Genomic DNA, 25,138 nt, shown 5'->3' on the forward strand with positions numbered 1-25,138 from the left:
GAACAGTCTCTCAACAAATGTTTTTAGGACAACTGGGTTTCCACATGCAAAGAATGAAGTTGGATCCCTACCTGTATACAAAAGTTAACTCAAAATGGATCAACATTCTAAGAGTAAGAGCAAAGACCATAAAATCCTTACAGGAAACATAGGAGTAAATCATGACCTTGGATTTGGCAATGGATTCTTAGCTATGACACCCAATGCATGAACAGCAAAAGAAAAAAATGGACACAATAGACGTCATCAGCATGAAAAGCTTTTGTGCATCAAAGGACATTATCAAGAAAATGGAGAGACAGCCTACAGAATGGGAGAAAATATTTGCAAATCATTATCTGTTAAGGGTTTATTATGCACAATAAAGAAAGAATTCCCAGAACTCTACAACAAAAAGACAAAAACCCAAGTTTAAAATGGGCAAAGGTCAGGGGCACCTGGGTGGCTCAGTCGGTTAGGTGTCTGACTTCGGCTCAGGTCATGATCTCATGGCTCGTGAGTTCAAGCCCTGTGCTGACAGCTCAGAGCCTGGAGCCTGCTTCGGATTCTGTCTCCCTCTCTCTCTGCCCCTCCCCCGCTCACACTGTGTCTCTTTCTCTCTATCTCAAAAATAAATAAAAACATTAAAAAAAAATTTTTTTAAATGGACAAAGGTCTTGAATAGATATTTCTCCAGACAAGACACACAAATGGCCCAAAACCACATGAAAAGATATTCAACAGCATTAGTCATTTGGGAAATGCAAATCAAACCCACAATGAAATACCATTTCACAACTACTAAGATGGCTACGAGAAAACAAAACAAAGCAAAAATAACAAGTGTTGGTGAGAATGTGGAGAACTTGGAACCCTTGTGCCTTGCCGCTGGGAATGTCAAACGGTGCAGCTGCTGTGGCAAATAGTTTGGTAGTTCTTCAAAAAGTTAAACAATTACCGTATGAGCCAGCAATTCCACTCTTGTATATGTGACTTTACAGAACTGAAACCAGGAACTCCAATATGTGTTTGCCAATGTTCCCTGCAGCATTATTCACAGCAGTCAAAAGGTGGAAACACTGAACATGTCCACCGATAGATGAATGGATAAATAAAATGTGGCGTATACATACAAAGGAATATTCTCCAGACAAAAAAAGGAATGAAGTCTGATACATGCGATCAGACGTGTTACACAACAGAGTGGAATCTTGAAAACATTAGGCGAGGTAAAATAAGCCAGACATAAAAAACAAGGACGGCATGGTTCCCTTGACATGATGCAAACTCATAGAGACAGAAAGTAGATCGGAGGTTAGCAGGTTATGGGGGGTGGGGAGGAGGAAATAGGGAGTTATTGTTCAATGGGTAAAGACTTTCTGTTTGGAGTGATGGACGATTTGGAAATAGTCATGAAGGCTGTACAATATCGTGAATGCAATTAACTCACTGAATTGTATACCTTAAAAAGGTTAAAATGGCACATTAAAATTTATTGAGGGCCATAAAAACAGAGCAATGATACTTAATTCAAAAACGTTTCCATAATGGTGGACATGGAGGTGCCAGGGGCCATGTCAGGAGGTGAGATTCTTTGGGGCAGGCCTGTCACACAAACGTGACGTAGCCGATCCCTGCTGGGTGACCCCCAGAGCTGGACCAGAGTGGGGATCTGTAGGTGCTCTGGCCCATGCTGGGCCCAGCTCTTCCTCTGTTACCTATTTCCCAGCTAAATGACCTTTACTCTTTGGACTCACCTGGGAAGATATACTCACTGCATATCCAGGGAAAGTTTATCTTGAAAATCAAAGAAAAGGGAGCAGGACGAGAATGTCCATTGGCTTTGAGTTTATTCAGCAAGTTTCTACTGAACACCTACCATGCACTAAACATTCTGCCTTGATCTCTCAGAAGGCCATGCCTCTAGTGGTCGGGCCACACTGATGCCTGCTAGCGAGCTGGGCACCTAGGTCAAGGCTGGGCTTCTGTAGACCAAGTGGGGCTGCATGAAACACCAAACTCTAATATAAACTGACAAATGGTAGGCCTGTTCCGCAGACTTAGACATTCAAGTGTCTTTCACATGCTCCCTGATTAAATGAGTGTTTGGGTTAGGAATGTGTAAATGTCCCTTTGGTACAAGCACTAGCCAGACAGTTCTACCCACAGAACTATAATGTTGTTGAGATTTACCAGAAACGAATTGGGAGTTCAAAAGGAAAGACAAAAATACCACTTCTGTCTTTAAAGCTGCCGTCTCTATGTAGAGGGGACACGTACACCCTTCCCAAAAGGACCCCCTAACATTCTGTCAAGAGGGAGCCATTAATAGTCAAATTCAAGAAACAAACCTACTTCGCAGTTTGGGTTCATTCTGAAAAAAACAGAGGAAGCGGGGCTTGTTGCTTTACTTTTAATAGCACGGGTTGTCATGCCAACTAGTGCTCCTGTTTAAATTGAAGGGGAAGAAAGAAGTGTTCCTTCCTACACAAACCTTTCAGCGGGGCTCACAATTAGTCTTCTAAAAACACGAAAACTCATGGCGCCGGAGATACGGTAAACACCATGCTTATATTTAAGCCTGTCACAACGAGGATGTGGGAAACCTCTGGTTTGTACTGCCTTTACACAAGGCTCCTGCCCGGTGATCTGGCTGTGCGCTGCCCTGAAAGAGAGCAAGGCATTCCGTGGGCACACACACAGAGGCGGCCGATCTCGAGACGGGAGGGGAGCCTTCCATCTTGAAGGAACACAACTGAAGAGAGAGACAGAGACAAACACAGTTTTCTGGTCAAGGTGGCTCTGCTCCCCGCGAAGGCACCGTTCCTAAAAGGCTGGGTCCGCACAGTGCTGCACAACACCCAAAGGTGCCAGTGATGCGGGGAGGGAAGGGGAAGGCGCACCAGGTGCTGCGGCAGAGGGACCCCCTCGGTGCAGGGGTGCCGAGGGGCCCGGGTCAGTGGCAGAAGGACGGTTGTTGGCTTCTGCTCACGCAAGGTCCCAGCTGGCATAAAGGAAAGTCTGCTCAGTGTTGCTACGGCAAGCAGGACCTGCTCACAGACCAAGACCAGCTGCGGCGCGGCACGGCCGGATCCCATCAGCGAAGGGCACAAGCAGTCTGTCGCGAGACGTCAGGGGTTCCCAACCCAGCCCCGTGCCCGTCTGGTGTCCTCTCCTCCCGCTCCTCCGTGAGAGCCTGCCCTTGTCTCCCACGTCCTCAGGCCTCACGCCCTCACACCCCCACAGTCCTGAGGATGAAGGTGTCTCTCTGCTCTGAGACTTTAATTCCTAGCAGTCCTTGAAGAGCCAATTCAGGAACCAGCGTTCCTCCTCTCGCACTGGCCCCCCACCTACAAACACTGCGGCAGCCTACCCGGTCTGTCCACCTGTGGTTAGCATGCCTTGGGCTAACCAGTCTTCTCTAATCAGTGTCCTTTTGTGTATTTCTATTTAATTTCCCTAATTAGTTTCTGGAAGTTTCTGGAAGCCAAAAGGCCTTTCTCTGTGCACTTTGTTGCTTCCCCTGTGCCTGGAAACCCCTGAGCATACGGTGGTGGGGACAGCACAGAAGCACACAGTGGCCGCGTAATAAGCTCCAGTGCTGGGCTCTGTTCTGAGTACCTTATGTGGTTTGGCAAATAAGCCTCACAATAGAGGCTGAGAGAGGTGTGATTATTAGCCCCATTTCCTTTTGCAGAAGGAAAAACCGAGGCATATGAGGTCAATGACTTGCCAGGATCACACAATTGGTAACTGGCAGACCCAGGACCCAAACCCAAGCTCTCTGACACGAGGGCCTGGGCCTGGGCCACACTTGGTTGCTGCCCTGGGTTTGGGGGTTGAGAAGACAAAGACGGGGTGGGGAGCCAATGGAGGGGAGAAAAATGAGTGGGAATATCTATAGGAAACACATACGATACTATCCCATTCCTTGAAACTTACGTAAATGTACATGCATTTATTCACAAAGAGATACATGAAAAGATGGTCTCTATGATGTCAATGGGTAGTCAGCTGTCTCAGGAGGGCGGGGCTTTAAGTGCCTTTTATTTCCTTTTCCATATTTGTCTGTACAGTTTGATTTTCAAGGAGTCTGCAAGGTGCTGCATACTGCAAAAATGATCACCGATGAAGTCAATTTCATCATGGGAGGAAAAGGGAAACAAAACAAAAGAAAAAGAAAGGAAAAAGAGGGAGGGATGGGACAAGCCATCACGTGTTTCTGATCGGAAGGGTGGCATGCCACACCTGTGACTTAGATCACCTCGGGGACAATGCAGGAGGTGAAGACAGACAGACATACTATTCCACCGCGATGAATGACAGCAACGACAATCCCTAACTCTCATGGGGCCCAAAGAAGTAGTACAGGAAGTTGAAAATCCAGCTGCCCCCACAGCAGCACGGCTCACCACAGTCAAATGCCCATCACCAGATGAACAGATGAACAGGTTGTGGTATGATCTACATGATGGACTGTTATTCGACCATAAAAAGGAACGACACACTGACAGGCTACGGTGTGGGTGACCGTGAAAACATTACGTTGAGTGAGAGAAGCCAGACTCAAAAGGTCACTTACTAGATGATTTTATTAATAGGAAATACCCAAAATAGGTAAATCCATAGAGTCAGGAAGCAGGTTAGTAGTTGGCGGGGACTGGGGGGAGGGGGGAGGGGGGACAGTTGCTTCCTGGGGATGAGGTTTCCTTTTAGGGTGCTGAAAATGTTTTGGGATTTGATAGAGGTGATGCCTGCACAGCACGGGGAATGCACGGAACGCCACTGAATCGTGCACGTTTAAAATGGTTTAAGTTTATGTTATGCGAACTTATCTCAATTAAAAGACAGTCCAATTAGCTTTTAACCTAAAGCCCCAATAAAATGGAAGGGCAAATGAGAAGAAAAAAAAAAGAAAAAAGAAAGAAAGTCCCAGCAAATGAAGGAAGCAGGACACTCCACGGAAGATGTGGCCTGGGGCCGGAGGAGAGAGGGTCCCTGCTCAGCCAAGCGTGGACCTTCCGTAACTGAGCACCGAGGTGCCACCGTCTCCAGATACCGGGAGCTTTCACCTTCCTCCTATGACACCTCCTGTTCTAGCTAAAAGATATGAGACAACATGGTCATCAAATATTTGCTGCGGGAAGCTCCAACTGCAAAATCAAGTAGAAACAGCAAGAAAGGTTGAAGCCACGTATTCAAATGCTTTGCTACTGGAAGCGGACCCTGCGGGGAGCCCTCCCTAGCATCAGCCACACCAGATGGCAACTGCCTGCTGCTTGGCTGCCTCCCCCAAGACTGGGAGCCACTCACGGGCAGGGACCATGCCTCGTGCAAGGCTGTGTCCCGGCCTTTATCACTGTCCCTGGCTCAGAACAGGGGAATGCATATACCTGTGTTAAAGAAATGAATGTCCTCCATTTTATATATCTTATCATTTGACTTCTATATATATTTTTTAAGTTTTTATTTTCATTTATTTGAGAGAGAGTGCACAAACACATGCAAGCGGCGGGGGTGGGGGGGGGAGGGAGAGAGAGAGAGAAAGAGAGAGAGAGAGGGAGAGAGAGAATCCCAAGCAGGCTCCACGCTCAGCACGAGACTGGCACAGGGCTCCATCTCACGAACTGTGAGCTCATGACCTGAGCCAAAATCAAAGGTGGGACACTGAACCCACTAAGCCACCCAGGCGCCCCTGATTTATATTTTTAATAGATAAAACACAGCCATGGGATAAAATCCAAAGGCCTCCAAGGAATGTAACGGTGGTAAATTTCCCTTTCTCCTACCCTTGTGCTCCCTCACCTACGAGGCAACCTCTGACGCTGTCCCCATCACTTTAAACGTGACCAGGGCAGTGAAATTCTGAATTGCAAAAGCTCCGGCAACCAGACCGCCCGGTGACTCGGGCGTCAGGTCATCACCACAAGATGGAAGCCACATGTGATACCAAGATGAAAGTCATCGGAGTGCAAACAAGGTCCCAGTATTCCGTGCTGGGAGGAGGCACATGCCAGGCTTGCAGAGGAACGCTGCTAAGGTGACAGCCGTCCCCCTAGAGTCATTCATGGCATGTCGAGAAGTCCGTGGGCAGGGGCCAGCCAGCCACCTCCAGTTCCTCACACCTGATTCTGACGCTGGCGCATTTCAAGCTGAGGCAAGGCCACGTGGCCACATGATGGGACGAAAGCAGACACACAAACCGCAATCACGCTTGGACCCAGAGAGATGCCTTAGCGGTTTGTCTAGAGGAAAAACATTCACCTTAAAAGAACTCAATGGAGAGCTGGGTGGCACTGTCCCCACGGACAGGCTCCACGGTGGACACGGCAGATGGGAACTCAGCCGGCCAGGAGGAGAGGGGCCGGGGAAATCAAAGCACCCACGGTGGCAAAGAATCTGGGCAGCGTCCCCAGGGGCATACCGTGTGCGACAGGAACATCTGGACACACTGAGCCCCGGCCTGTGAGGGGCTTTTTTTGAAGACTGAGTAACCATTGCCCTGTATAGTCACCAAACCGAAGCCTAAAAAAAGACCCGGGCCGCGCAGGCTCATCTGTTCTCCAAGGCTCCTGCCTAATGTGGCGAAGCACCGGCGAGAGGGTGAGCCGGGTGCTTATCTGATTTCAGCCAATCTGTTACTGTATTTCATTCCCTGTCCTCGTGCCCAGAGGCTGTTGCAATGTGTATAAATTTAGAAAGAAAAAGATAAATAACATGGAAAAGTCCATTTTAACAAAATGACTTGTTTTCTTTCTTTTCTTTCTTTCTTCTTACTCCACTAAAGAAAGGACAAAATGATCGTGTTACTTATTTAGCCCTTACCGTGGCGGAATTTGGTATTCTGGGCAGCAGCTCAATAATGCATGACCGCAGCCCAAGATTAACTAGCTTCTTCTGAAATTGTAAAATAGTCAAGCTTCCATCCCAAATATTTTTTAGAAGCTGAAGGAACAAAATGACAGTACCTCGCCCAAGATCTGTAATCAACTAGAGCGTCTTCTGATCGAGCCAAAATCTCTGAACGAAGACTGTGCTTATCGACACGAATGTCTATGCCAGCTCACTGACCACACACGGCGGTGCCATTTTGCCCCAGGAGTTATGCGTCGATGCTTTAAATAAGGTAAAACCTTCATAAGGACATTAGTATCACGGATGGGAGGTTTGGGGTTACGGTAGAAATGACCCCCAAAGAGAAACTGCTTGAGAAATGCTTGCCTTCCCTCACACGCAAATTCACAGCCAGTGGGTTTATGGACCAAGGTAGGAAGTCGCCACCAGTGGATTCTACGAGCTAATCATTTAGCCCAATTCCCACTCCACAGAGTTAAGTGATGGGCCCAAGGTCACGTGGCTGCCGTGGCAGAGGGGTCAGGACCAGGTCTCACAGCCCTTCCCCCGGGCTTATTCTGCTGGCACCACTCCCCACCGGAAAGTACCAGACTCAAGCGCTATACCTCTGACAGCATCTCGTACTGGCCTCTCCTCCCAAGGGCAATGGTCAGCAAATCATAGACCACAGATGCGCTCTGCAAGCTGATGAGGCGGTCACTCTTGTGCTCGGGTATCCGGCTCAGCACAGCGTCCCGGTTGGCCTGAAAACAACGCAGAAGAGAGAAGCAGATGGTGAGCCAGTCCCTGCACACCACCAGTGTTCGGGGCGGAGAAGCCATCTAGGCCCTCCCGCCCCTAACAGCTTGCCGAGGGCCTGGAGACAGGGGAAGGAACGAGTACGGGGCTTGTCACCTTGGGCTGTTTATTCAAATTCCCCAGAGCACTGCAGCACATGGTACGGGGTGTTATCCAAACACGAAGGCCCGGAGGTGTGGTTCTAGAGGACGCTTGGTACCTGTCAGCAGGCATTTGAGGGAAGCTTTGGGGGCTGATGGGGAGCAGGGTGGTTTCTCCTGGGCTCGGGCTCACAGCCAGGCTTGCTGCAGACACAGCCAGTGCTCGGGGGCAGCAGAATGACCCATCAGGTACGGCCCTGCTGTGCCTTGCCTGTAGGTCCTGCTTCTGCTCTACATTAAAGAGCAGGGGGGGAAATCCCCAGTCCCATGTTCCCATCATCAAAGGGTGCCATTACGTTGTGTCTGTCAGTCCTGCGGAGACGTGCGGTCCTTTTCCTGTGTCACTAAAGCAACATTCAAATCCCTATATGGCACCTTCCCTGGAACAGACTACAAAGACTAACGCAATCTTGTTTAGGGAAGCACAAAACAGCTGTATCAGAGAAACCAAGAAGCAAACAGATTTTTGTCTTAAAAGATATTACCGAGGACTCAAGAGATCACCTTGCCTATTTTCCATCGCCGCTGCTTGGCACAGAAATACAGCAGGCACATTCAAACTTATTAATCTCATCTATCTAGAAATCAAATGCTCTTTACGACAACTTGTTTCCGTTACTTCCGAAATTTAATTTCTCTACAGATTCTCCACACATATCCCATGTATCAGGGACGCTACCTACTCTAACCATTTTCTTTTTCTCCCTAATAGGGAGCCGGAATCAACTAAGTTAGGTTTTGCCTGTCTTTGTTCCCCCTGCTAGTTAACAGAAGTCTCCAGATCTATCCACCTCTAGGAGGACAGAAGGGGCCCGTTGGTTTTTCCTGCAAAGGGGTGCCTGAGATACCAGGGTCGCTTGTCCAGGCCGGCTGATGATCAACTCCCTGCCTGACATTTAGATGGCCGCGCGCACACCTTCTCTCTCACAAACGAGGCAAAATGCTTTTTCTGTGTGTGAGTCCAAGGCACTCGCTTTTAGCCACCCATCAGTACTTACTCACTCGAAAACTCCTTGCTCTTAAATGTCAAAGACAAATAAGAATACATAAGACAGGCCACTTCCTACAAAGTGAGTCATCTCATGGATACAAGCCTGCTTTTGAAGATTTCATTCTAAGGTTTTCTTGTTAGGAGTGTCTTTGAGCCAAGAAAAGAAACCCTGAGGGAAATAGGAGGGCCTCCTGTAAGGGGTCTCATTTTATTTACTTGCCATAAATGTTCCATACTGAGACCAATGCCTGGAAGAGAACAAAACAAAGCAAAACAAAGCAAAATACTACTTAGGGGATATTTTCAAGTTATGCCAAGCACACTTTTTTTTTTTTTTAATTCTTAGAGAAAATCTATTGACGTCTTTTGATTAAAACCTCAATATATCCCGGGCGCCTGGGTGGCGCAGTCGGTTAAGCGTCTGACTTCAGCCAGGTCACGATCTCACGGTCCGGGAGTTCGAGCCCCGTGTCAGGCTCTGGGCTGATGGCTCAGAGCCTGGAGCCTGTTTCCGATTCTGTGTCTCCGTCTCTCTCTGCCCCTCCCCCATTCATGCTCTGTCTCTCTCTGTCCCCAAAATAAATAAAAACGTTGAAAAAAAAAAAAAACTTAAAACCTCAATACATCCACAGATAATAAATACCGCAGAACACCGTGTCGGTGGTAATTGTGGAAATGTAGTTCTGATGACCCCTTTCTCCTGGTGAAACTTCATTTGACACTTTCTTGCAGGTGGAGAGACTATGGATAAATTGACTTTTCTAAGTTAAAGTCAGAACCAACAAAGATACAATTTTCTCAGATACCAAAAAAAAAACACAGCAATTCTCAACTGGTTCTGAAATTGAGCACATGAAACTTTCTGTCTAACAGCTGAAAAATCAAGAAGTCAAGGAACATGAAAAAAGGCTTGCAAAGGCAACTTAACTGAGACTTCTACCTACATAATTACGGAATAATTTACAGGGAGAGCACAGTCATTTTGGTTGGAAACCCAGACCTCCATATTTACTGATGATGTCATTGGATTTCACCATCCTCTGAAGAGAGTTTCCAGAAATTCAATACCACAGAGCCAAATCGGACTGTCTCAAAGGGATCTCAATTTTGAGTATTATTAGTTTCTATCATTTCAATTAAGGAGCAGGAACGTTGGAGACATCGTTCCCAAGACATCTCCACTTAGAGCAAGCATTTCAGAGATGTGCCTGTGTTTTCCAGACTCTAAACTGGAACACACAACCTGACCACAGAACACCATATTTTCAATCAGAATTGTCCAAGAAATCTAAAATGTGTGGTCGCCACTCTTTCAGAACTTTTACAACGTCACCATCCCAATCTGCCCAAATGAAACTAATTGCTAGGTTGTGGAGAGCCCCGCCTAGAAGGAGGGCACGAGAGCTAGGAGGCCAACTCGAGCTGGCCCCCACCAAAGAACTGATGACGAAGCACGGAGAGACCGGCTCATTCGCAAAACAGTTCCCGAATGCCACAGAGTGCCAGCCTGTTCACATATATGCTTTCCCTGACTGTGCCAAGGCAGAGTAGAGAATGTAAATGACACCGTTCTAAGTTACCAGCTGACAGTCAAGGAAAGATGAGTCAAGGGGGCAACCTGTTTCCTTCAGAGGAAGTAAGGCCAATGACGTCAAAGAGGTTCCAAATAAAAAGCAGTGGTAACTCAAGCAGTCTTGCTCCTGTAAACATCTCTGGGCCATTTCACAGAACAAGGAAACCCAAAGCTTGAAATTAAGGCAAGGATGCTAGCCTCCCTGACTAATCCCAGCCTCTTCCAATCCCTCCTTCGCTCAGCATACAGCCTTCTTCTTGTGTTCCATTTCTAAATCTTCTTCGGCTGAGCGCATTTCATGGCTCCATTTAAACTGCACACTTGGGGAAGAAGGAAACTACCTTCTCTCGCTTCAGTTTCAATTCCTTTTCTTCCACCTTCTCCACCTGCCTGCCTGGTGAGGAGGGAGATATGAGAGGATGCAGCCTAATCTGGAAAGAGCAACAGACCACTGTGGGATGCATCCGTTTTGCCTGCTCTGGTCCTCATCTACAGAATGAGTGAATGGGTGGGAGGACATCTAGGTCCTTCCAAGTTCCAGGAGCCTCGCCATTCTGCTCAGGTGCTTAGCACACACCATTTAGGTGCTAACGTACTAACTACTATAACACAGATTGCTTCTCAGAGTTTCAAGCCAGGCGGTCATGCCTAGTGATATGCAGAGTAGAAACCCAATAAATGGTGAGTAATGAAACACTAGATGTAAACTTTGATATTCTGGCCAGACATTACGAAAACATTTCAAAGGAATCTGATGGCCTGGCAAAAACTCCCGCACAACAGCCGAGCAGGTAACAGGAGCGAGCTCTCACGGCCAGGGACTCTGCAATGCCCAGGGAGCGGGCGGGAGACCTGTCCAAGGAGCTGAGTCGGGGCGCCTGGGTGGCTCAGTCGGTGAAGCGTCCGACTTCAGCTCAGGTCACGATCTCACGGTTCATGAGTTCAAGCCCTGTGTCAGGCTCTGTGCTGACAGGGCAGAGCCTTCAGATTCTGTCTGTCTGTCTGTCTGTCTGTCTCTCTCTGTCTCAGTCCCTCCCCCGCTTGTGCTCTGTCTTTCTCTCTCAAAAATAAATAAAACATTTTTAAAAATTAAAAGAAAAAAAAAACAGAGGTTCGCATACACCACAAGTTATTTATCCCTAAACTCTCCCTCCCACCCAGGCAAGTTGAGAAGGCTAGAAAAGGTTACCCTCTGGGGGCTTCCTTCCCTTTTTAGGGTTACTTTGATGGTCTTTTTAGCTGCAGTTTTCCGATACACAACTGTGCTAGTGTTCCATCAATACTCACCAGGTGGGCAAATAAATGAACTCAGATGCCTGTTACCTACTAGGGCAGAGAAGTCCCATGCCCCAAGCTGACATTAACCTACAGGGGACATTTCTAACCATTCCAAGAATTAAGAAACATCCCTCTTTTCAAACCCCCGTTGTTTTTCCCCCCACCCAGCTATCCCCTCTAGAAAGTATTCTTCTCCAAAGAAAAACAGCCACTGTACTGATGGAGTCACCATATCACAAACAGGACTGTAGGAAGAGGGGAAAGAAAAATGTAAAAACACATTCTACTTACCATTGATTCACTGATCAGCAGTAACAACAGGGCTTCTTCAGTATTTTCTTGAGGACAAAAAATGCTGTGTAAAGAAAATCAAATGTTATACATGGCACTTTCAAAATAATATAATGAACGGAACTGATTATTAAAAGCTTTTAGATTTTTTATATAGAATCCACACAAAAAATACTGTACATCAGGACACTTGAAAATACTGTATCATCTGGACAGTATCATCTGGACACTTGAATTAATTTGCTTATTTCTATGGTAATCTATGGAAGTTTTAACTATATTTTAACTATGCATTTTAACAGCAGGCACCAGAGTGAAGTAAAGCTGTAAAAACCACATTAAAAGCCCAAATAACATATATGCCAATTACAGAGGCAGAAATTTGCTACAAACTGACATTACCTCCATGATAAAGCTCTCTCTTAAACCCATTATGGGGTATCGATTATAGGCATTTTACTAAGCAGGTGTCTGCTTACCTATTTCTTGCTAACTGCCGTATCTTATATTGTCCATTAGATGAAATAAGAGATTGGAAGCAATTTTAGAGTTTGAATCATTTCTAGAATACTGTAAGAATTTGGCGAGCCACCTTAGTTAAACACACATGTTCGTTACAGGGTGGCCCGCAAGAGCTAGCTGTCTTATTAATCTGTTTTATGGAAGTTGGCTGAGCTATATAACATCTTGGATTGAAAGAAAAAGCTTTTAAGCTCAATGTTGCTCCTTGAGATTAGAGAACAAAAAAACCCAAACATACCCCCAATCTCCATTCTTTATAGCCTATAGCCTTGTGTTTTGAGCATTTTTAAAGACTTGTAGCATTTTTTCCCTCTGTTCTAAAAGCTCTAGAATCCTTTGAGTAGAATTGGAAGTGTTATCACCAACTGAGCCAAACTCGACTGTTTCACGGAAAGGAAGGGGAGTGCAATAAAAATGAACTTGGTTAAAAACACACAAACAAGGGGCCCCTGGGTGGCTCAGTCGGTTAAGCGTCCGACTTTGGCTCAGGTCATGATCTCACGGTTTGTGAGTTCGAGACTTGTGTCAGGCTCTGTGCTGACAGCTCGGAGCCTGGAGCCTGCTTTGGATTCTGTCTGTCTGTCTGTCTGTCTCTCTCTTTCTGCCCCGCCCCCACTTGTGCTCTGTTTCTCTCTCTCTCTCTCAAAAATAAATAAAGCATAAAAAAATTTTTTTAAACAAACAACCCCCCCCCAAAACAAAACAAAACAAATCTCCTGGACGTTTTGGAGACGATTACAAAAGAATAAATCTTCCCAGTGATAACATCACAATCATTTCAGAGATGGGATGACTCCCCCACCAAAATGGTGAAAAAAATGTCTTCCACATCATTATAGATCCTTGTTTTCTCTGAAGCGCTGGCAACTTTTGTATGGCGACAAAGGACCGTGAAGAGCAAGACAGAAAAAGCACAGGGCCTGGTTCTCTTTTTACAACTCTGACGTCCCTAGAGGTAAGGAAACCACCTGTGGATGGTTCCCGTTGCTCTTGTGGGCTAAAATTTTACGAAAAGGCTGGCCTGTAAATGATGAGCAAGATTCTGGGATTTGCAGTGAATTTCCTAAAGGAGGTAGCTTGAGGTGAGCTGGGTTTTTCAGAGATGGAACTCTTCTTTCTCCTTAAATTCAGAAATAGAGCCTACAGAATTTGAATGAAGAGTGTTCGTGTGTGTGTGTGTGTGTGTGTGTGTCCACCCAGCAATCATTTCCTGATATTCTGGCTCCAGCTTACATACAACTGGGACCTTACAAATAAAGCAGTAGCATTAACCTTTTTTCTCATGGCTAGCCAGTTCTGCATTGTCCAGACTAATTGAAAAGAAGAGAGAGCCCATGCTAATTGTGACTTAACACCAGCCAATTCAGTCCATGGATAATCCCTAAATTCCATTTGAGCCATCCAGCCTGCTTAAATGCTAAGTTGTGTTATTTTTACCAGAGCTGCTAACAAGTAACACATTAACTGATTCTAATTCCACTTCCTCTACCCTTCCTTTCGAGGCAGGCGAGATGGGTACTCAGGAGCACTGCAAAGCTCTCAGGGCTGGCAGGAGGAAATGGGGGGTGAGAGAAGGAGGAAGGTAGTTTTAAGGGACATGTTGAAAAACTATATATCAGAATGCACCCCTTCCAATACTTATGGATTCTCTAGACCCATTTCTGTCCATTCCTCCCTTCTTCTCTGTTGAACCTGATGTGGAGCTCAGGGTAGATGTCGGAATTGTGACAGTCTCCTGGTGGGGACCAAGAGCCTCAGGGGAGGTCCCAGGGTGCTTGGGTCTCAGCCTTGTGGAGTGGGAAAGCTGGGGCTCTAGACCCACAGGACATTGACTAAAGGGTACGGTGCAGGATTAAAAGGAGCAGAGAGAAAACAGGGCCCGTGGGGGGTGAGGACAAGCTCCTGGGGGACAGACTGGTGGCCAGCGGAGGGGGTAGAAGCACAGTGCTGCTGGGTAAGATGGAAGGACTGCACTGAAAGCCCAGCCACATTACTAACTCACGGGCTGACCTGCAGGCAAGCCACTCATTTTCTGACTTTGGATGAAATTTACCAACTCACTGTCTGACTCTACACAAAAGAAACAAGGACAAGAAGCTTCACTTATAAATAGTGATCATGACCTTGCTGAGGTTCCCAGATAACAGCCCTTTCTTAAAATTTTCCCAGATAGGTGAAAAATGTCACTGTATGTGGTAGAAACCATCATACAAAAGAAATCAATCCAATTTTATCCAACTGCCGTTCATCTTTCTGTCATCTTTAACCATTACACAACTAATGACGAGTCAGATGTCTGGAAGTCAACGGCACCATCTGGGAGTCAAAGCAGACCCTATTTAGGTACAAAGATGGCCCTGAGCACCTCCAACCTGTAAGAAAGTCATGTGTAAGTAATGACGACATCAACTCCAAGGCCCAGCAATGGTGCCTTTTATTTTGACTATGTCTTGCCTGATTGTGATACTACTAGGGAATCTCTGGACAAATACAGCCTCTGAACCACAGCCAGTGGAGAAGAGCTAAAGAATCAAAGCCAACAAGGCTGCAGCCCCACCCCATCCCCAAGTCACACTGTTAAAGATGCTGAGACAGAAAACACATCAGTCCCAGGTTTGTGTGGAAGGACAAGGATTCCAAGAAAGAAAAACTAATCATTAAGAGTACCTGCTGATTATGAGGGATCAGCTAGCCTGATGTGAGGATCAACCAGGCACACAATTCCATACAGGTCAACATCCCCTCATGACAAAGAAAGAAGGGTCCTTCGTTTGGATCAAGTCCCCTGAGCTATACTCTGGAGTGGACTGGATGAGTCCCACAAAGCATATGGCCTTGGACGAGGCCTTCTGCATTCCTGATGAGAAGACAGGCCCTCCACCATGACTGGAAGGCGGGCCATGTACACTAGAGGTGAGCCCAGGCAGGAACCGGGGGCACAGGGGGTTGCTCACACGGCTTCAGTTCTGCCATCAGGTGGTTCTCCTGACCCTTCAAGCCCCCCATCTTCACACTTTAAACAGTGTCCTCATCTTTACCCAAAGCCTGTGCACTGGCTCTGGGAGGTTCAGACCTATATTTAGAACTCCATGATAGTCACTCTCTCCTCCTGGGCCTACAAAGGAGTTCAGCACATCTGGCTCCAGGCTTTCAATAAATGTTCTCATCAACCACTTTCTGGCACAAAAGTAGTTTTTAATCTCCCTCCTTACTTTGCATAAATCAAGAAGTCGAATATGCATTTAATGATCTAAGCCACCTCAAGTGTTCTTTACAAGGAGGAATACAATAGAAGGAAGATATACCTGACGTGTGTACACTAAAGGAACATGTGTAAGAATGTTCATTGCAGCACGTTCTAGAAGGAGGAGTCAGATAAACACATGAACCAAAAAAATCAGATATTTTGAGTGCTATGATGAAAAATAAAGGAGCTAATGTGATAGAATATGCTTGGAAAGGACAGTTAGATACAGTGACTGGGAATCCTTTCTGAGAAGATAACAGTTAAGCTATTTGGGCCAAGGCCTAGATGAGATGGAACCAGCCCCAACTGAGAAACAACTCCAACATACATCATGAACAGAACGGATCAATATATTAGAATAGCTGTGGAATACTGTGCAATAATGAAAACAGACTCCAACTGCATGCAAAAATATGGGTGAATCTCTCAAACATAATGTTAGAAGAAGTTAAACAGAAGAGTTCTTCATGTATTATTCCGTTTACATAAATTAAGAAAAATGGGCCAAACTAATTATTGGGACAGAACTCAGGATGGTTTCCCTTGGATAGGGAACTTGGTAAAAAGTCATCAAGTTTTATACTTCTGGTTTATTTCTCTCAATGTGTGTCATGTATCAGTAAAAAGCTTACTTAAAAAATAAATAAGCAAAGATGAAAAAAAATTCCACATGGAAAGACCTAGAAGGAAGGAAGTAAAGAGGCCAATAGCATGTGCTCCCTCCCCTCTTTTCTATCTAGGATTGTCAACATCTGCTTTCCTTTCAAAATTCAAGATGGGGAGAGAATGAGCATCCTGTTTCCACTTCACATGCAGGCCACATTGACAAGGAGTGGAGTTTTCTGACAGAGCTCACTTTTCCATTATGACCAACTATTCTAAAGGGTTCTTGCGATTTGCTGGAGCTAGAAGGCTCTGTGCCTCCTAAAGTCTGCTCTGTGCTCATATTTCTCATAAGAGACTGAGAAGGGGGAAGCATTTGGGACTATTGACCAAGATGGGATTTAATCATTATCTGTGGATTTCCTTTTTCACCTCCCAACTACCACAAATGAATTGGTGGTAATGCCCTTCTCGCCACAGGGTTGACCAATCAGATAGTCCTGGTGACTAGGAAGCGCCAACACACGTGTAATCCCAACAGGCTTTCTCTGTTTACTAATAAACCAGGAATATCCCTGGGAACACACAAAACTAGAAAGCTAAAAAATGATAGTAATGACTGAAGGAATAAGGACCATGTGGAAATTAATGAAATAGTGAATAGAGACACAATTAAAAAAAAGGAACAAAACTAAAAGCTGGTTCTTTGAAAAGATCAATGAAATCTGATGAAGTCTGGCTTAGCATCTGAAAATTAATTAATGTAATACATTACATCAATAAAGAAAAAATGTACATGATCATTTTGATAGATGCAGAAAAAACATTTGACAAAATTAAATACCCTTTCATAAAAAAATTACTCAACAAACTAGTGATAGAAGGGATCTTTCTCAACCTAATAAAAGGTATATATGAAAACCCACAGCTAACCTCACACCTAATGGTGAAAGACTAGACGCTTTTCCCTCATAAAATCAGGAATAAGACAAGGATGTCCGCCACTCTTGCCACTTCTATTCAACGTTATACCAGAGGTTCTAGCCAAGGCTATTAGGGAAGAAAATGAAATAAAAGTCATCTAAGTTGGAAAGTTAGACATAAATTACTTCTATTTGCAGATGACATGATCTGGTATGTGGAAAATACTAAGGAATCTAAAAAACTATTTGAACTAATGAACTAGTTCGGCAAGATTGCAGTATAAAAGATCGATATAGAAAATCAATTGTATTCTATATATTTGTAATGAACAAACCAAAGACGAAATGAAGAAAACAATTCCACCTATGATATCATCCAAAAGAATAGCACACACAATAAGTTTCACAAAATAAGTGTAAAACTTTAACCCTAAAAATAACAAATCACTGCTGAAAGAAATCAAACAAAACCTAAATAAATGAAAAGACATCCCATGTTCATGGATCAGAAGACTTAATACTGTTAAGATGGCAACACTCCTCACATTGACCTATGGGTTCAATGTAATTCCTATCAAAATCCTAGCTGCCTTTTTTCCCCCCAGAAATGGACACAAACTGATCCTAAAATTTATATGAAAATGCAAGGAACTGGGGGATGGGGGTGACAGCAGCTAAGAGGTACTGAGTTTATTTTTGGGGTAATGAAAATGTTCTAAAGTTGATTATGGTGATGGAAGCACAATTATATGACCATATTAAAAGCCACTGAACTATATACTTTAAATGAGTAAATTGTAAAGTATGTGAATCATATCTCAACAAAACGGTTAAAAAAAAACCCAACTGACTGTATCTGTGCAAAATGAAATTGTGACTTAGCAATCAGCCCTGGTATGGGAATCCTCTGGTGAACCAGTAATTGCATTTTCTAGATCTGCATGTTGCCTCCATAATTCTCCTTGGACAGATGGGGAAGTTGACGTCAGAACAGTGACAAAGTCTGAGTGGTTCACAAAATAAAGGAGAAGTGGCCGGCTCTATGAGCTTTTTTGCCTTCGAGAGGTGAGGCCACATTGGAATAACACCCAAAGAGACAGAGAGCTCTATCTATGTGTCCAGCTTGATCAGGGGAGGGAGTAAGAGCTGAGTTTCTCAATATACCTGGCATCTTATATACCTGCCAATTAAGAAACATAGAAAGCACACACACAAACACACACAAAAATCTCAGGTCTATTTTTAGGATGTAAGTTTCACTTTAAAAATGAACCCCAAACCTGCTTCTAAATAGTTCATAATGAGGAGTCAGCATTTTTAAAGTGAGAGTTTGGGAATTGTTAGGACAGATGTTCTGTGAATCCAGATAAGGACTAAGGAGTGAACACAGGCCATGAATTAAGCAAACTCATGGTTCAACGAAGCCATAAAAAGGGGGGATTAAATTAAAAGGGGATTAAACACAAATTAAAATAAGCCTAGGGAAAAAGTTAAGAATATGCTCACTCTGAATCCATACAAGAAATACAGTCTGAACAGGAAGATGATGAGGGAGAGAAAAGCCAGGGTCAACATAAGAGGATTAAGAGAGGCTGCCTGGAGAAATGCTGTCCCCTTTGAAAATGCGACAATCATTTTCAGAAGTCACACATGTAGTATCTAGCAATACAGCAGCCTGCGGTCTCTCTGCCATTTTCCCGATTTGATAACAACCGTGGAGGCTTCCATATGCATTCATACACGCCACCTTTCCCTCATGGAGAGAGTCTGAAAAGTCATCATGCCTTGTCCTCGCAGGGACAGGCAAAGATGGGAAGGTGAGGCTCTAAGGGGAGGAATCAAGAGTGAGTCAACAACTGTCCCTGTCTCCTGGCCCTCTTCATGGTCTCTCCCTGCCACGTCCCCCTCCCCCAAATGGGGAGGGCCCACACGGAGACTGCAGTGGTTCCCTAGCCCACCTTCCTCAAACGTGGTTAAGTCCCAGATTTAAAACTTAAAAAAATTAAGAGGATCTAAAAATGACATCATCTTCCAATCACTTGCAAATTATTTAATTCTCCTTCTTCTTATAGATAATTCAGTTTAAAACAAATTTTTATTCATTTTTTTAATGTTTATTTTTATTCTTATTTTTGAGAGAGGGAGAGAGTGCATGAGAAATGGGCAGAGGGGTGGGGGGGACAGAGGATCTGAGGTGGGCTCTGTGCTGAGAGCAGAGAGCCCAACGCAGGGCTTGAACTCACAAATGGTGAGATCACGACCTCAGCCGAAGTTCGGATGCTTAACCAACTGAGCCACCTGGGCACCCCTAAAACAAATTTTTAAACAAAAAGATCGAGGAATTGCTGAAGAAAAGAAAAAAAGGTTAACTCTGGCTTACAAACAGATTTGTCGCTAATTGCTGGATAATGCTAGGTTTCTTACAATAAATAGAATGAGAATCCCAAAGACCAACAGTGATGGCTGAAAACGGTGCCCAACCACCGAAATGAGAGAATTTTCCTACTTAAAATGCCCCACTGGTGCATAGATATTTGCAGAAGTTATGAAAAATAATGAGGTATATCTATTAAATTGGCAAATGAGACTTGTCTGGTTCTCTTCTCGGGGAAGAATCTGCCCTTGAACTTCTACTCATCCTTGAGTTTTCCCCCAATCCCCTAACCTACAAATGAGGACATCAACTGCCATACTTCTCTCCTGAGTAGACGCGGGCTTTCCGAGGCAGGGTGTAGGTTTTGGTGTTTGCTCCTTTCCGGAGAGGATCGTCCAGAGGTGACTGGCAGGGTGGATCCTCCAGGGGGTTCCAGTAGCTCTGTTCACACATACCCCGCAACAAGATCTCCGCCAACTGCCTGGCTATTGTCTGGAAACACAAAGGAGGAAAGGCATAGCTATGAATCAATTTTGTATCATTCATTCACTCGTTCACTCATTCAATAAATATTTTTCAGTCATCATTTTGTGCTAGGCACAATTCCAAGACTCATGATTAAAAATTTTTTACTTCTCTGATGAAAATTATATCAGTTGGTGACAAAAAAATAAAATACAATACAGCAAGATAGTTGAACCTTTTTGAAACACAAGTTCATGCCCTTTGAATGCCACCCTGCCTCTGAAACGCTAAACGTGTTTTATGCCTAAAGCAACTGAAACTTTGAGTTAAGTTCTCTCCCAAAAGCTCTTGTAACAGGTGAATTGCAAATATTTTCATCACCTCCCAACAGATCCCTGCTGAAACCCAAACTTGGCATCAACCTAGATGATGTTATTCCTGAAAAACTAAAAAAAAAATCTCTTCGTTGATGGTAAGATGACAATCAGGGAAGATTTTTAGAATGCCTTCCCTCTTTGAAGTGCCACAGGCCAGTCCCATGGTGGCCCCATCCTGGGACTCAGCACCTGGGCACCTCGTTCCGGGCGCACCCTGGGCCTTGCGGCCCAAAGGCTCCTGCTGACCTTGTGCAACAGAGAAAGCAAGGTGGGGAACGTGGCTGCTGATCAAGAGAGATCTCTTTTCAAAGCTGGATAGGTATCTCTTTTCTCACTGTGAAAACCCAGACATATCTGGGTCTTGTCATCCTGAGTTAGAAACAGATTTACTATGCTTTCTAAGCCCTCTGTCATGGAACATATAGAACAGTACCACGTAGGATGAATGGGAAGAGGGTGTGTGTGGCATCTACTAAGAAATAGTTCGTTGGCTGATGCATATCAGTTCATTTACCTCATAATCTTCCAGAGATAAAGGAGAGGAGAAGTAAAAACAAACACACAAACAAACAAACCCACAAAATCTCTCTGAAAACAGAAGCATTGCACCTGAGGGTGGTCCAGGCTACCCCATGATCAGCCAAAGGTGGCAAAATAAAACTTCAACCATTAGGTTTTCCCACAAGGTTTTAGTATTCTTTGGAACACGCAGAGAATGCTGATCTTCCTGAGGGCGAGACTTTTTTTTTTTAATAAATATGTTCCAGGAGAGAACTCTGCTAGGTTTTCATCCACATGAAATCTCCTAAAACACCACAAGGAAACTTAAAAGCAACCAAATCACTAGCTTAGTGGTTTCTGATGACCACTGGGTAAAGGCAAATTTTCTTAATTATTCCCAAGTAAGACCCGCTGGCTTTAAATGTCTACAAAAATGTGAAATTAAATGCACTCCTATCATCCCCAACTGAGCCATCTGTAAAGATCTCATAAGCACACAATTTTCAGGACCTGAACAGCTCCCGAACTGTTTTCTTAAACCTTCCATTATACTTTCATTTCCATCTCATTGCAGTCATATACGTTAATGACTTCTGCTGGAAGCATCAACTGGCAGAAATAACCTCCACTCGCTATAGCTGAGGGGAAAAAAAACGTCAAAGGAGAAAAAAATGAACGAGGAACTTCATTTTCTGGGTATATCTGCCATGGAGGGATTCTGAAGTTATAAAAATCTCTGTCCTAAAAACAGTTTGCTTGTCCACTACTAGACAGCTCATGCGAGATCTCACTTTACCTCAGGGTATTAACCTTCCAGAGAGACTTTGAAAATAAGGTTTTGATGTGATTGCATATTTTAAGGGTGTCATTTCACCACTGCACTACCGACTAGTTTGGTTGTGGGCACTGAGAGCCCACATGAAGTTTTCAGAACAGGAGATTAAATATGAGAAATTACCAGCAACATTACCAATGTCAATCAGACCTTCTACTTTTTTATACTCAGGTTTCATTTGCTTGCAGTTGAAAAGTTAACAAATTATTGGTAGCTATCAAAGTCAGAAGGAAAGAAAGGAGAGGAAGGGAGCCAGAAGCAAGTCAGGTTTTTATGTACAAATCCGTTTTGTAAATCCATTATGTAAATCCGTTTTGTATATATTTTTTAAATTGTGGTAAAATTCGCATAACATAAAATTTACTATTTTAACCATTTTGGTGTATAATCCAATGGCACTTAGTACCTTCAGTGCTATACAATCATCACCTCTATCTGGTTCCAGAATATCACCCCAAAAGGAAAGCCTGTACCCTTATAGTAGTCACTACATGCCCCCCTTTCAGACCCTGGGAACAACTAATCTGCTTTTTGTCTCTGTAGATTTGCCTGTTTGGGACATTTCATAAAAATGGAATCACACAATTTGTGGCCTTTTTGTATCTGGCTTTTTCACTCAGCGTAATGTTTCCAAGGCTCACTTATGTTGTAGCCTGGGTCAGTCTTCACTCTTTTTGTGGCTGAATAATACTCCGTTGTGTGGACATACCACATTCTGTTTATCTAATCGTCAGCGGATAGACATTTGGATCGCTTCCATCTTTTGGCAATCATAAATAGTGCTGCTACGAACATTAACGTTCAAGTTTTTGTTTGAACACCTGCTTTTAGTTCCTTGGAGTGTTTCCCTAACAGTGGGGTTGCTGTAAATGTAATGCTGTAAATGTACTGTTAAGCCCTCAGCTATGGTCTCACCCCATAGAGCTTACAAAGCAACGTTTCCATCTCCTAAGTGTGTCATAAATTTGCAATGATCAGCTGATCCTTGAGGAATCCTATGGTTATGAGCGGTATTAACTGGACAAGCTTTCTGATGTCTAGTCCAAACCAAGATACCAGTGAATAAGCCCACCAAGCACCAAGTGCTTCTCAGCTGGGGAAGGCAAAGAATCCCTTGTGGAAATGAGAAAATAAAATTCTCGGGTCCTGCCCAAACCTACTCAGATGACATCTCTGAGGTCAGGATTAGGGATGTGTACTTGTTCAAAAATGTTGCTCACATAATTCTGATGCACACCTTTGGTTCAGCCCTCAAGGAATTGGAAGCAGTTCAACCTAGGTCACGTGAGCCTCATCAACCAAGACCACAGGTCTACTCGCGCCTCAAGTCCAACACAGACAGCAAGTGACTCCTCTCGCGTCAGCACCAACCAGTTAGCAGCTGAAAATGCCCAGGGGCAACTCCAGTCTATCCAGACTTCTTTAGGAGCCTCTTCACGGTACTTCTCAGAAAAAAAAGGAAAACTAATTGAAAAAACTTCTCTCCCTTCCTGACATATCTTTATTCAGAATCCCACCTCATAGGATTTTTATAAGTTAAAGTACATTGATTTCAATACCACAAACCTTAGGCAATGGTGGAAGATATTCTCTAATTCTGTGAAAAATAATGTTGAAGTAAACAGCAGGCAGATCCCCACAGTGCACTCAATGCACTCGCATCTTCTAGTGGGGAAAAACCATTAATCTTCTTAATAAAATATATATGCTTTTGAGTCAACAATATGAACAAATGCATCGTATTTAAGCAATCTTGAAAGACTGGATTTTTAATCAGCTCTTAAAACAATTATAAGAACACTTGCCAGTATAATCAGTTACTTTAATTGTGCTTCCAAATCTTAAAAGAACCTGTTCATGCTGACCAGGCAAGGAGTGTTATGAAATGTTGGGAGGAGGTCAATCTGAGAGAAAAGACATTTGGCAATAATTTTTATCTATACTTTTTCAGGGTTTTGTTTTGTTTTGTTTTCCCTTAAAGAGCTCTACAAATCAAAATGTCTAGTTTGAACTTCTTAAGGCACCTAAAAATCCCATCAATATATAAATAAATCTCACAGACCAGGTGAAGTCTTGGTGGGGGGTAGGGGGTGGGGGGTGTAAAGTCACCCATCTTCCCTCATGCCCACTAATTCCAGGAAAGCCTCTGGCTTAGCCACCTGGCCCCATGACAGTTGCGCATCCTAAAACCCTGAAGACACCAAAAAGAAGATTCAGCCTCTCTTCCCACAACAGGAGTCTCTTGGCCTTGCCCAAGTGAAACTCTACCATGGCACGAAAAGGGGCCATGACGTGAAGAGGACAGTAGCATGGTAACAAGACAAAGGAAAGTGGAATCTCGTGCGGGGTTGTATGTGATATTCGCTTAGCTTCTGGTAAGCTCCAGACCTTCACCCAGACACCCCTTGGCTATGGCTCTGCAGGCCAAGCTATGGAGGTACCATCAATAAGTTCCCCCAGGTGGGAAAGTGTAAGGAGTAAAAGGAAGAGGGAGAACTTAAGTCAACAAGAGAGCCAAACAGCGATCAACAGCTTGGTTTATGGAACCAGCTTTTATATTTCTCCTCTGAGTTTTAGAGTCAATATAACTAATCAAACAACTAAGTACTCTTCAGGATCTAATCTGCTTTTGCTCTGGTTAGGTTTTGGTGTGCAATCATTAGCAGACAACCGACTCCTTTGCTACACTGGCATCTGGGAGGGCTTACGTTGCCCCTGCCTTATGGGACGCATTCCTTAGGTTTCAAGAGCTAGCACTGACAATAAATACATAAAAAGATGCTCAACATCATCAACCATCAGGGAAATGTAAATTAAAACCGCAATGAGACAGCACGTCACATGTACTGGGATGGCAACAACTAAAAAGACAACAGCAAGTGCTGTGAGGGATATGGAGAAATTGGAGGCCTCGTAACTTTCGGGGGGAATGTAAAATGGTGCAGCCACTTTGGAGAATCATCTGGCCGTTCCTCCAAATGGTAAACGCAGGGTTACCATATTACTCGACAATCAAAAAAGAATGAACTCTTGCCATTTGCAACAACGTGGGTAGAACTAGAGGGTATTACGCTAAGTGAAATTAGTCAGAGAAAGACAAATACCATATGACTTCACTCATATGTGGAATTTAAGAGACAAAATAGATGAACAGAGGATAGGGAAACAAAAATAACATGAAAACAGGGAGGGGGACAAAACGTAAGAGGCTCTTAAATATAGAGAACAAACTGAGGGTTGCTGGAGGGGTGGTGGGTGGAGGGATGGCTAAATGGACAAGGGGTTAGTGGGGAGGACACTTGGAATGGGCACTGGGTGTTATATGTAGGGGATGAATCACTGGTTTCTACTCCTGAAATCATTATTGCACTGTATGCTAACTAACT

The 25,138-nt window shown here is 44.2% G+C and overlaps 1 protein-coding gene across 1 annotated transcript in view; it reads right to left on the bottom strand.

Annotated features, from left to right (window-relative positions):
* Positions 1-25,138, bottom strand: part of TTC7B (tetratricopeptide repeat domain 7B) — a 254,369-nt gene that overhangs the window by 120,257 nt on the left and 108,974 nt on the right. The window contains 3 exon segments of the mRNA XM_030319778.1: positions 7,440-7,577; positions 11,906-11,969; positions 19,894-20,066. Of these exon segments, the coding sequence (XP_030175638.1) occupies positions 7,440-7,577; positions 11,906-11,969; positions 19,894-20,066 (375 nt within the window).

Source organism: Lynx canadensis, chromosome B3, assembly GCF_007474595.2.
Source record: "Lynx canadensis isolate LIC74 chromosome B3, mLynCan4.pri.v2, whole genome shotgun sequence".
NCBI classification, from domain to species: Eukaryota; Metazoa; Chordata; class Mammalia; order Carnivora; family Felidae; genus Lynx; species Lynx canadensis.